The following is a 13,142-nucleotide window of genomic DNA, read 5'->3' as shown; positions in this document are numbered from 1 at the left end:
TCTCCTCTAGGTTCTCTCTCAAACCTGGAGACTCCCTTTGATCATTGGGACAAGAGCTAAACATCTCTGAGTCTACAGCCCCAATGGCATGTGCTAGCATGGATCTGTTTATCTAACAGATCCATGGTGATGTGCAGATCTAAGTTCAAGGCCCCCATTGCTCTGTGGTGAGCTGACTAAGGCCAGAGCATTATAGCAGCTCTCTGAGCTGCTGACTAATTTTCTTCAGTTTTGTTCTGGGAGCCACAGATACAAATTCAAATTCTTGTGGAGATATGTGCAATAAACTACATTTGAAAATAACAGTATTATAGCTAAAGGAATTATTAGATGGAAAATGAGTGTGTTGGTTATAGAAAGCAGTGGAGGAACTGCCCTTGTCTAGGGTAACAGGAGGTGAGCTGAGAGCGAAGGAGGAGAGGACTTACATGAAGCCAACCGCAGATGGGCATGTCCTAAGTGGACAACACCTCTTGTGCTCAGTGCACAGAGAGAAGCAGCATGGCTGTGACTGTGGATGTCAGGAAAGGATGGAGCATGTGGAGTTTTACTATGAGAGTGATGGGAAGCCTGAAAGGGTTTGTATTGTAGACACACAGTGTTTGCAATGTGTGTAATAAGCAAATGGGGAAGGCATTGATTGGCCATCTCACCTTTGACTCAAGAGCCAGGCGAGAGGAGGTGGCAGCCATAGCAGAGATTTGTTTAGTATGTTTATCACTTACCTTCCTTGTTGCTGCACTAGAATATCTGACAGAAGCAACCTGCAGGAGGGGAGGAAGGTTGATTTCACCTCAGAGTTTGAGAGGGTCACAGCCTATCAAGGCAGAAAAAGCATGGTGGCCAAAGTATGCAGTTGGGGCTCTTCACTTCTTTGTTTGTTTGTTTGTTTTGTTTGTATGTGTGTATATATGCCCTAGTTAAGTGTGTTCACCTGTATGTGCACACACGTATATAGATGTCCATGTGTCCATATGCATATGGAGGCCAGAAGTTGATGTCAAGCATCCTTCTCTATATTGAATCCAAGCTCTCTACCTCTCTGTCCTGAAACAAGGTCTCTAACTTGAAGCTTGGACTTGTCAGTGCTAGCCAGGCTGCTCTGAGGGTCCTTGTGAGCACTGGAATTTCAGGTGGGTTGCCATGCCTGCCCTGTACTGACGTGGGTTCTGGGAGTCTGAATTCCAGGCCTCCCACTTGAGTGGCAAACACTTTATCCATGGAGCTACCTCGGCAGCTCTGCCACGCACATCTTGATGAATCAGAAAACAGAGTACTCCAGACAACACTGGAACTGGCTATGTAACCCGCTTGCTTACTCACGTGGCCCTATGCCTGCCTGTTAAGATCCCAGTCCAAAAGGCTTCACAATTTCCCAAAGCAGTGCCACCAGCTGGGGACCAAGTATTCAAACACACAAGCTTGTGGGAAATCATTAACATTCAAACTTAAAACACACATGCCCCATATTATAGTTACACTTCATCTGTCACTGGCTTTTGAAGGCTCCATTCTGTGATAGGCTTCTGTTTATCCTAGACACATCTGTAGGGGCACGTCCTGTGCTGAGCATCAGAAGCTTGCTTCATCTTCCTACAGTTACTATTTAAGGGTGGGCATTTCAGCCGGGTGTGCTGGTTCTCCTATAATCTCAGCCCTTGGGAGAATGAGGCAGGAGGATTGACTTAAGCTTGAGGACAGTCTGGGCCATCTCTAGTATCAAGCCAGCCACAGCTACATAGGAAAACCCTAAGAACAAGAAATATTTTATTGTAATAATAATAATAAAAATAAATAATAAAAAAATAAAAAAATGAACAGAGAAGGTGGTTTTCATATTGAAATTTTTCTCAGCCAAAGCCAGTAGTCTGGCCTTATATCACGGCATGCATAACCCTCACAATGTACACTTGGTGTGCAAGAAAGAAGGGACCACCTGCCCAAGAGGTGAAATGGGAACAGCAAGATGGCTCCCTGGGTAAAGGCACTTGCTATCAAGCCTGAGGGCTCGAGTTTGATCCCAAGAACCCACACAGAAGACAGAATGCAGCAGAGCCTTTTGAGCAAAAGGCCTCCTGTATGTGGACAGCCTCTGCCTCTCACCTTCCTTCCTGCTTCCCTAGCTGGCTCTCTGAAGCCACCCTCAGACTTGTCTTTCTGCCCTTGCAGCTCCTTTATTAGCAGTCTCTACACACTAACATCTTTTACCTATAAATCTGCAGCTCCAAGCTGCAGGTGGTGGGTGGCGCACACCTTTAGTCCCAGCACTCAGGAGGCAGAGCCAGGAACTCCATGAGTTCAAGGCCAGCGTGGTCTACAGAATGAGTTCCAGGACAGCCAGGGCTACACAGAAAAACCCTGTCTCCAATAAGAATAAGAATAAGAATAAGAATAAGAATAAGAATAAGAATAAGAATAAGAATAAGAAATATAGTGGTAGTGAAGATGATGATAATGAGGATGATTCAGGTGATAAATTTGAAGCTCCAGTGCCTCCCTCACTGCCTACAGCCTCCTCCATCAAGTCCAGGTACCCGACAGCTTTCACAGACTTACAGTCTTAAACCAAACCCCTGTTCTCAGCTCAACACAGTTGCTCAGCTCAACACAGTTTGCTCAGCCTATGTGTGACAAATCACTGCTTCTGGTTGCTCCATAAAAATATTAACATTCTAAAAGTTAATTCTCAAAGCTATTTATTTGCCTTTTCTCTATTTCTTCTTTGTGTGTGTGTGTGTGTGTGTGTGTGTGTGTGTGTGTGTGTGTGTGTGTGTGTGTGTGAGCGCTTGTACACTCAAGTGCATACTAAGGGTTCTCTTGAGAGCTAGGGGTATACAAAATTCAGCAGTCCCAGTAGGATGTAGTCCTGTCCATCATGGACTCAGTCTCTCCTGCAGGGTCTCGCATAAGTTGTCAGAACTGTGGGAAATCTCCTGAGAGGCAACACCGACCTCTGGCTGTCAAGGAGGGCCTCAGGTTTCACCCCTCAAGATTCCTAGGAAAGCGTTAATTCTTTAAGATCCTTTGTTTCAGAGTCTCTCTAGAATATCATCTCTGTTGCCTGGACAGTCATGTTTCCAGCAAGCTACATCCTCCAGCCCTCCATCCTCCCAGACTCCCCCCACCCCCCAGCCCTTCTTGTCTTCTCTTTCTCTCACTCACTTTACCAAATCCTTCTGTAAATCCTATCAGACCAGCCTTGAAAGTACATCTAAAACAGTTCCCAACTAATTCCTGCCCAAATGAATCAGCCACTAACAGCTGAGCCCCTCTGTGGCCCCTTTACCCAGCTGCCACAGAGGCCTTCAAGCTTCACAGGAAATGAAGTTGTCCCTTGCTGACACTCCTTCCTGTCTCAGTCAAGCTAAAATCCTTGCAGTTGCCTAAGCTCCCTGCTCCCTGGACCTACCTGCAGGCTCTCTGCCTGCTGCTGCTGCTTCTCCAGTTGACCTTGACAACCCAGTGGCTTTCCAGTCAGGATGGTGTCCCAGCTGGTCCCCAGGAGCACACTCTGCCTCGGGCTCTCAGGGCTTTTGTACTTGCAGCTTCTTGAAGCTTTGTCCTTCCCGGATTCCCATGGCCTGCTTCTCAGTTTCTCCAGATCTCCTCTAATGCAAGACTGACAACATCACTGTTGCTATGACAGAAGGCCATAAACAGAATAACTCATAAAGAATATAGGCACATTCAGCGCACAATTCTGAAGCCTAAGAAGTTCAGGAAGGGCAGCGCATTCACATCTGCTTGAGTCCTTGCTGTGAAGAAGAATGCTCTTTAGCTGCTCCCCTGCCCCTGGGGGAGGGGTTGTGCAGAGCAGCATATTTCCAGATAGAGCAAGTGTCCAGTTGTGTCTCTCTTCTGCTCCTCCTCCTCTTCCTCCTTTTCTTAAAAGAGGGTTCGTACTATGATGTAGCCCAGGCCTTTTCTGTCTTTAATTTAACATGCAGCCCAGGCTAGCCTTGAATTCTCCATCCTCCTGCCTCTACCTTCTAAGTGCTGGGCTTATAGGCGTGTGCCATCACACCTGGATTTACTTCCTCTTACAGAGCCACTGATGCCCTCGTTAGTCTCCCCGCATCATGATCTCATCTAATCCTACTGAGTTCAAATCCCATTCCCAAATACCATGAACATATGGCATTGGAGACTGATTTTCCAAAATAGAAATACTGAGGGATGCATCTAAACCTCAGTACTCCCTGGGCATACAGAACTCTATGGGTTCCCGTCCCCCGACATGAACATCCTGACTTCTCCTTAGCATAGTGAGGGTCCTGTAGATTAGCTATTGGCTGTCTGTCTATATGACATTACATATGGGTCCCATGACCATGAGCAGTGCTTCAGCTTCCACTGGATGCCACCTCACTCGTATCATCAGAATGATAGAAACACTCATGAAGAGGCCATGCTACCATCTGACTGAAGTACATTTTTCTACCCTCCAGAGATCATCGTGATGGTGCTATGCCTAGACTTATGATCTCTCTGTGTCTTCCCAGGTCTATGGCTCTCCCATGCTCTGAGAGGATTTTGCTCTGACCATAGTTCCCTGGCTGAGCCAGGACTACAATTTGCTGCTACCGTGTCACCAGGCCCCTGTTCTAGCCCACAGGCCCTTGGCCACGTGTCACCATGGGCAGTGTCAGCAGCCTCATCTCAGGCCACAGCTTCCACAGCAAGCATTGCCGGGCCTCGCAGTACAAGCTTCGCAAATCCTCCCACCTAAAGAAGCTCAACCGGTACTCGGATGGGCTGCTGAAATTTGGCTTCTCCCAGGACTCAGGACGTGGCAAGTCCAGCTCCAAAATGGGAAAAAGTGAAGACTTCTTCTACATCAAGGTCAGCCAGAAGGCCCGAGGCTCCCACCGCCCAGACTACACGGCCCTATCCAGTGGGGATATGGGGGGACAGGCTGGGGTAGATTTTGACCCAGCCACCCCACCTAAGCTCATGCCCTTCTCCAATCAGCTGGAAATGGTAAGTGGGGTGCTTTGGCAAAGTGTTTGGGGGAGTTGGAACGGGATAAGAAGTAGTAGGGATGGAACCCTGGTCCAGGCATTTAGTCCTCCAAGAGGCCAGAGCAGCTGGGGTGAGAGCAGAAGTATTTGGCTTCACTGCAGAAATCAAAAGTCTATCCCCTAAACCGGAAGTCTTAGGTTTGCCCTGGAACAAAGGGAGGTAGAGAATCTAGGCTCCACTGGGGCATAACCTGGATGGTTCAGATAGGCCAAATGTCAGCAAGTTCACAGGCTGGGGAAGAAGGGGGGGCTCTTATCCCCCTGAAGAGTGGACAGAAGGATGCGGATTCTCTCTAGGGGCCTCTAGGAGGCGAGCATCCTCACTCTGTCCCTGCCCTTTCTGTGGTTTGGTTTCTGGCCCCCTTGGCTGGAGAAGGGATTTTGTTGTCAGAGCAAGTATCTGGCTTCACTGCATGGATTTTGTTGTCAGACGAGCAAGGATGCCCACAAAGAGCCCTGGGTGTTTAGAAATCTAGCCACTCCAACAGCTCAGGATCTCATAAGCCTCACTAGTGCACATTGAAAACAAGTCACCTATTCAGTCTCCATGCCCACTCTTGGCAGAGCCAATGGCTTTCAAACACAGGTTAAATACCCCTTATCTGAAATGCTTGGGAACAGGAGTGTCAGAGGTTTCAGGGTTGTTGTCTTTCAGACTATGAAATATTTGCATGGACATAAGATATCTAAGCACAACATTCTTTTATGTATCATATATACCAGGCACACAAAAGTGGAAGATGATTATGTAATGTTTTAAATAATTTATGCACAAACTAACCCAAAATCTCCTAGCGTGTTGATTTTTTTTCCACTCTTGGCATCTTGTCTGGACTCAAAGCCTTGCAGATTTTGGAGCATTTCAGATCTGAGATTTTAGGACCAGGGATTCTCAAGCTAGAATAAGAAAGATGCCCCTGTTTGCACAGAACTTTCCAAACAAAGACCTGGCAAAAGGCAAAGTCCTCCACTGAGGGAAACTGCAAGTTTCAGAAAGGACTTCTATTCCAAATGATCTTCCAGCTAGGACTGGAAATAGTGATTCAGTCTTGTGCCAGGCTTAGTGGAAAGAGGTGGAGGGTAAGGGGGTACTGTGTTTACACAGCCTGCGTCCTAGCTGCACCAAACCTCAATGCCCATCTACCTTACCCTACCTACCCCAGAGTGCTGGGACCAGTGGGAGCGACTGCTATCAGCACAGTGACTGGGCCATCACTGAAGACATTCTGCCTGCCTCTGCCTCCCAAGTTAATGACTAAAGGCATGTTCCATCAAGCTTGACCTTAAGACTGTTTTCTTCTTCTTCTTCTTCTTCTTCTTCTTCTTCTTCTTCTTCTTCTTCTTCTTCTTCTTCTTCTTCTTCTTCTCTTCCTCCTCCTCCTCCTCCTCCTCCTCCTCCTCCTCCTCCTCCTCCTCCTCCTTCTCCAAAGATTTTGTTTATTTTTTTTTTTATGTACATGGGTCTTTACCTGCATGTATGTATGTGTACCACATGTGTGCCTGGTATCCACAGAGGCCAGAAGAGGCTTTCAGATCCCCTGGAACTAGAGTTACAAAACAGTTGTGAGTTACCATGTGAGTGTAGGGAATGGAATCTAGGACCTCTGGAAGAGCAGCCAGTGCTCTTGGCCACTGCCTCCAGCTCCCTTAGAGCTTTCTCAGAATGGTGTGCTGGGCTGGGTGAGATATCTCAGCAGTTGAGTGCTCGCCACCCAGCCTGACAAGCTGACTTGCACATGGAGGAAGGAGAGAAGGGTCTGCTGTAAGCTGTCCTCTGAGTGAGTGTGCACACACACATATTCACACGTACACAAGAAAGGTGTTCTACGCTCAGCCCACCCAGAGCTGACGAGGTTTGCCATGGCTACCAAGCAAGAAGGGTGTCACTTGTCCTCTTAGCTCAGGTGGGCTCATGAGGATGGCACATACACACCCACAGTGAGCAAAGGTGAGATAACTGTGGGAGGGACACTCAAGTCTATGTGGCCCTTTGTTTCCCCAGAGCTCTGACAAGGGGGCAGTGAGGCCCACTGCCTTCAAGCCTGTGCTGCCTCGGTCAGGAGCTATTCTCCACTCTTCACCAGAGAGTGCCAGCCACCAGCTTCACCCCATGCCTCCAGACAAACCCAAGGAACAGGAGCTGAAGCCAGGCCTGTGCTCGGGGGCACTGTCTGACTCAGGCCGGAACTCCATGTCTAGCCTGCCCACACATAGCACCACCAGCAGCTACCAGCTGGATCCTCTGGTCACCCCCGTGGGGCCTACCAGCCGTTTTGGGGGTTCAGCCCACAACATCACACAAGGCATCATCCTTCAGGACAGTAATATGATGAGCCTAAAGGCCCTGTCATTCTCTGATGGGGGCAGCAAGCTGGCTCACCCAGGCAAGGTAGACAAGGGCTCCTCTTGCGTGCGTTCCCCACTCTCCACGGACGAGTGCACCATCCAGGAGCTGGAGCAGAAGCTGCTGCAGAGGGAAAGTGCACTGCAGAAGCTACAGCGCAGTTTCGATGAGAAGGAGTTTGTCTCTGGTCAGACCTTTGAGGAGCGGCCGAGGCGTACCAGGGATGAACTGGAGTGCCTGGAACCTAAGAGCAAGCTGAAGCCAGCTTCGCAGAAGAGCCAGCGCACACAGCAGGTTCTCCAGCTGCAGGTGTTACAGCTGCAGCAGGAGAAACGGCAGCTACGGCAGGAGCTCGAGAGCCTCATGAAGGAGCAGGATCTGCTGGAGACCAAGCTGAGGTCCTACGAGCGGGAGAAGACCAACTTCGCCCCTGCACTGGAGGAGACCCAGTGGGAGGTAAGATTCCGCTAGTCCTGCCAGGGCTTTGGTACCACATCTGTATCGACACCGAATGCCCTGGCCTATGCTGCTAAAGAGGCAGCTTTCTGACTAAGGAAGGGACTCCTAAATGAACTAGCATGGAAGATGCTCTGAGTCAGATCTGTGTTTCTTGCTCTTTCCCTTCTCCTCCTCATGGCCCCCAGCCTTTGAATTTACTAGCCTAGACTTTGGTGGGAAGCCAAAACCCAGACAAGGGAGGTTCAGCCAGGCTGCCTGAGGGCTGACCTCACTTATGGGAGACTAGACAGAAGCATAGTCACACCCGTGTCTGTTGGGTCTGAGGATCCTAAAGAAGGAATTGGTCTATTTGGTGCTTTTCGGGAAGGGGCCCTAACACTGCCGTGAGTGGAAAGTAATACATGATGAAATTGACCCTACTTGCTGAGGTATAAGTTCAGGTTCTACTGAGATTTAAACATTGGGGAAAGAAGAAAAAGGACAAACAGACACACAGTCACACTTTGGGGACTAGTTTTGTTTTCTTTTGTCTTGGGTTTCCTGTGTGTGTGTGTGTGTGTGTGTGTGTGTGTGTGTGTGTGTGTGTGCGCTGGAGATTAAACCTAGGGCCTCACATTTGCTAGGAAAGCATTCCATCCTGGGCCTACTTCTTCAATCCTTCGGTCTCTTTGGAATGAGCCATATGAGCCTGGCCTGGTTGGAGAGCAGTCAGATTCCCTCATGAATCCTGCTAGTAGGAAAGTAGTCCCAACCCTCCCCACCCCCACCCCAGCAGCCCTCATGGCGCAGACAGGCAGTGGGGTGTGTGCACATCAGTGCTGTTGATCACTCTGAAATTCTATGTATGGAAGGATAGCAGTTGCTCTATTTGGATGGATTAGCATCAGGCCTGGTTGGAATGGCTCACCAGTGTGGCCCTGACTGCCTGGAGCTTCCTGTCCTCACCTCGTAAAGTGACAAGTAGTCACAAGAAGGGTGAAGAAAGGGACCTTTTGTACATCTCAGAGATAAGAAGTGAGTGTTGGCCTTTGTCACCCATCCTTATGGTCCAGTCTAGAACTAAGTTGAATATTGCAACAATCTTGTTCCTACGTTGGCTAGTCAGGATACTTAGCAAAACAATAAAAAAGTAATAAATGGTGACATAAATATTGCTATAAACTCATTCAATTTACAGGGAATTTAGGAAGTACCATGTTCTATCTCATCCTTATAACCATATTGTGAAGTAGGTATGTTAGAGTTTTTCAATTTATAATTAGGAAACTGACACAGATTAGTAACGATAACAAATATCTGGCTAAGTGACTTGGTTAACATCTGATACATATGAAAGATCAATGCTAGGATTTAACTATAAGAATGTGGACTGGAGTTGGGTGGTGGTGGCACGTGCCTTTAATCCCAGCACTTGGGAGCCAGAGGCAGATGGATCTCTGTGAGTTCATGACCAGCCTGGTCTAAAGAGCTAGTTCCAAGACAGGCTACAAAGCTATACCAAAAAACCCTGTCTCAAAAAACAAAACAAAAATAAAGAATGTGGACTGGAAATTCTCATTTTTATTATTTATTTGGGGGGTGGGCATGTACATGCTACAGCCCAAAGTGGATATCAGAGGTCAACTTTCCAGAGTTGGTTCTTTTCACCACGTGGATCCCAGGGACAGAATTCGGCTCGTGAGAGTTGGAGACAAATGCGTTGACGCCGTGAGCCATTTCACCTTAACCATTCTCAGAGCTCATGCTTTGGACTGTGTGTTGCCCCGGTGCAAATGTGTGCCAGTTTCACATGGTACATAAGTGTTCCAAGCAGGATTCAAAGCCTGTACTTTATGTGACTGTCCTCACTCCCTCCCTCAGGCTAATATAATATAGGCTTGGTAGGTTACAGGGTTTTGTTTGGTTTGGTTTGGTTTGGTTTTGTCATCATAACAAAATGCATAAGACAGGCAATTTACAAAGTGGAAAGTTTTGTAGTATCAGAGGTTTCATTTCATGATCCATTAGCAAACAGACTGTTGGCTTTGGGCCAGGGATGACGTGTATCATGGTTGGGGCATGTGGCCATCTTTCACCTCATGGCCAGGAAGCAAAGAAGAGAACAAAGAAGGGACCAGGATCCCACAGTCCCCTTCAAGGACCGATGACTAAACATCCTCCACTAGGCCTTACTTCTAAGAGGTTCCAATAGCTCTCAGTGTTACCACACTGGAAACCAGTCTTTTAACACGTGGGCTTTGGGAGACATGCCTGGTCTGGACTTGGCCTTATCAAGAAATTCTGGGCTCTAGCTGTGCATGGTGGTGAGGCTAAGCGTTCTCCTTTAAAGTGGTCAGTATTTCACTTGGGAACAGAGCGGGAGCCTTACTGGGAGAGGAAAGGGGGAAATTCAGGGGTGGCAACCTCTAGTTTTGTTCCAAGAGTTCATTCTGTAATGCCAAGCCCTGGCCTTCATTTTACTAATCTACTTGGCTTTGGTCACCAAGCTTCCTTTTTTTGTGGGAGAGGTTCATGGTGGGGAATCAAACCCAGGGCTTCATGCATACTAGGCAGTCACTTGTCCTGCTGCACCCCAAAGGTACATCCAGCCTGGCCCACAGGCAGTGTCCAGTACACATGCCAAACAATGAACTGTGGGCTTCCTCCTTTCCTGGCTTCTCCAACCACTTCAACACCCCTTGGCCACAAAAGCTGGGCCAAGAGCACAATAAAGTCAAGTGACTGTGTTTCTGGAGTCTTGGCTCGTTGGGGTCATAAGCGTTATTTAGGGTCATGGTATGGTTTGAAGTGATGGTATACACTAGCCTATACATATCAAGCCTTTCTCAGATACCTCCTCACCTCCTCCCACCTCCGACTAAAAAAGAAAGCATGAAAGAAAAGAAAAAGTTAAAAAAAAAAAAAAAGTGCCTGCCTAGTATGCATGAAGCCCTGGGTTTGATCCCCACCATAAACCTCTCCCACAAAAAAGGAAGCCTGGTGACCCAAGCCAGGTAGACTAGTAAAATGAAGGTGGACTGGTCTTACCCCAGAGTTGAGTGCAGGGGTGGGTACATGCAGGTGTGAGGTTTGGGCATTTGTATCCTCAAGCCGGGATCCCTGGGGTTAAAGTTGGGTGATTGAGTTGGGAGCAGTGGTCAGAGTAAGCCACTGATTATTGAGTTGCATATAGCCTTGCTTGGGTTTGGGCACAGACTGGGGTGTGGAGCCTGAACTGGAAATGAGGTAGGCACTTGGAAAATGCAGGCAAGAAAAGTAGATGGTCTACATGCACAAGAACTGTGTTCGAGACACCCGTTAAGAGCCGCCTGAACCCTTTAGGAAGTGAAGATATTGTCTTGGTTAGGATGCCAATCACCTCTGGCACCAAGTCTCACCCTTTCTCCTCCCACCCTTGGCAGGTGTGTCAGAAGTCAGGTGAGATCTCTCTTCTGAAGCAACAGCTCAAAGAGTCCCAGATAGAGGTGAACACTAAGGCCAGCGAGATCCTCAGTCTGAAGGCACAGCTGAAGGACACCCGGGGCAAGCTGGAGAGCATGGAGTTGAAGACACAGGACTTAGAGAGTGCCCTGCGCACCAAGGGGCTGGAGCTGGAGGTCTGTGAGAACGAACTGCAGCGCAAGAAGAATGAGGCAGAGCTGCTGCGAGAGAAGGTGAACCTTTTGGAGCAGGAGCTGCTGGAGCTGCGGGCCCAGGCTGCCCTGCATCGAGAAGCTACATCCCTGGGGCCCCTGGGGGTTGGGCCTACTTTCTCAGAGGACATCCCTGCTCTGCAGCGGGAGCTGGAGCGGCTGCGGGCTGAGCTGAAGGAGGAGAGGCAAGGCCATGACCAGATGTCCTCAGGCTTCCAGCATGAGCGGTTGGTGTGGAAGGAAGAGAAGGAGAAAGTGATCCAGTACCAAAAGCAGCTGCAACAGAGCTATTTGGCCATGTACCAGCGCAACCAGCGTCTAGAGAAGGCCCTGCAGCAGCTGGCCCGTGGGGATGGTGCCGTGGAGCCCTTTGAAATTGACCTGGAGGGAGCTGACATTCCCTATGAGGACATCATAGCCACTGAGATCTGAGGGGCTGCCTAGGGGATGGAGGGTTGGGAACTGGATCCCAGCTGACAGGGAAGGCTGAGCCTGTTCCAAGAGAGGTCAGCTCTGGAGCCCAGACTCAGGAGTCCCCAGTGGTGGGTAGGGGTTACCACATAGCCTTTCCTCCCCTCTTGCCTTTTTCAGTCTAACTACCCTGCTGCTTATTGGACCTCGATCTCTGAACCCCAAACTCTCCTGGAGATGTGTTCAGGGAACTCCATGGACTGGTTAATGTTTCTCTCAACTTTGGTATCATTCAGAGTAGTGAGAAAGGCACTCCAGCAGAGAGTGGGGCAACTGCCATACAGGCCAAATGGCCACCCAAGGACAGAAACATCTTCCCTGTCATCCCCAAATCCCTGTCATCCCCTAGGCATATTGGGATGCCTTGAGATAGAAAGAAGCCATGTGTAACCAGAAGCCTTGGATACTCTTTGCTACAGCCTGATCTTTTCTGACTGGAGGTGGAGGGGTTGGGTTGCCACACAGTTTAGCCAGCAAGCCATAGGAAGAGGGGGGTGGGTGGACCATCCTGCATTACAGAACTGTCACAGGTCTTCCAGAGGTCAGAGTGAGAAGTGAAGGGAGAGATTCGTGGCAGACATTGGGATCCAGAGTCTAAACTGAGCTGCACAACCCCTTTGCTCTCAGCGGTCACTCTTTTTAAAGCCATAGATATTGGGGTCCCCAGTGGGATGCATGGAAATGACAAGAGGCATAGCTTCCCAGCTGTTCCTGGGCACTCCCAGCCTTCTACTTGGTCCAGCCAAGGCCAAGGCCCCAGGGGCTTCCCTGAATGGTTCAGTTGGCCAGCAGCCAATATGGAATGTTCCCCTGCCCCTGCCCCCACCCGGAATGTCAGACTCTTGATCTGAATAACCCATCCACTTAGATAGTGTGTGTGGGAGCTGGGCATTAGCCTCCCTTGCCTGTAGCCCTAGCCAGCAACATCTCTTCCCCTATAGTATCTTCAGAGCTGTGTTATGACTTTTCATAGATTGGGAAGGGTCACCAGTGCCGAGTGGGTTGCAGTCCAGGGTAGGGGGTAAGATACAGGGTACACACACAAAGCTGCCTCCTTCTACGTGGAGCCCCACACTGTAAAGATTCAGTCTATAGAGAACAACATGTGAACCTGTGGGACTTGTCTTTTGAAGATATCCAGTGCTAGGGGCAGAGGGAAGTACAGTTGCTTGGTTCAAGGAATTATCTTCTTTTCTTCCCTCCCCCTCCCATTCT

The 13,142-nt window shown here is 48.9% G+C and overlaps 1 protein-coding gene across 1 annotated transcript; it reads left to right on the top strand.

Moving 5' to 3' along the window:
* Positions 1 to 4,635: 4,635 nt before the first annotated feature.
* Positions 4,636 to 11,888, top strand: Lzts1 (leucine zipper tumor suppressor 1). The gene is made up of 3 exons (XM_035450660.1): positions 4,636 to 4,980; positions 7,024 to 7,821; positions 11,226 to 11,888. The coding sequence occupies exons 1-3, from the start codon at positions 4,636 to 4,638 to the stop codon at positions 11,886 to 11,888; spliced, it is 1,806 nt and encodes a 601-aa protein (XP_035306551.1).
* Positions 11,889 to 13,142: the final 1,254 nt, after the last annotated feature.

The sequence above is a fragment of the Cricetulus griseus genome (assembly GCF_003668045.3).
Source record: "Cricetulus griseus strain 17A/GY chromosome 1 unlocalized genomic scaffold, alternate assembly CriGri-PICRH-1.0 chr1_0, whole genome shotgun sequence".
NCBI lineage: Eukaryota > Metazoa > Chordata > Mammalia > Rodentia > Cricetidae > Cricetulus > Cricetulus griseus.
This window is presented reverse-complemented; position numbering and strand designations above follow the sequence as displayed.

Bases quoted from the DNA above. Each gene is read 5' to 3' on its own strand.
- Lzts1 (XM_035450660.1), top strand. From the start codon at position 4,636: ATGGGCAGTGTCAGCAGCCTCATCTCAGGCCACAGCTTCCACAGCAAG. The intron at 4,981-7,023 runs GTAAGTGGGGTG...TTGTTTCCCCAG, and splicing joins TCTCCAATCAGCTGGAAATG to AGCTCTGACAAGGGGGCAGT. The intron at 7,822-11,225 runs GTAAGATTCCGC...CACCCTTGGCAG, and splicing joins TGGAGGAGACCCAGTGGGAG to GTGTGTCAGAAGTCAGGTGA.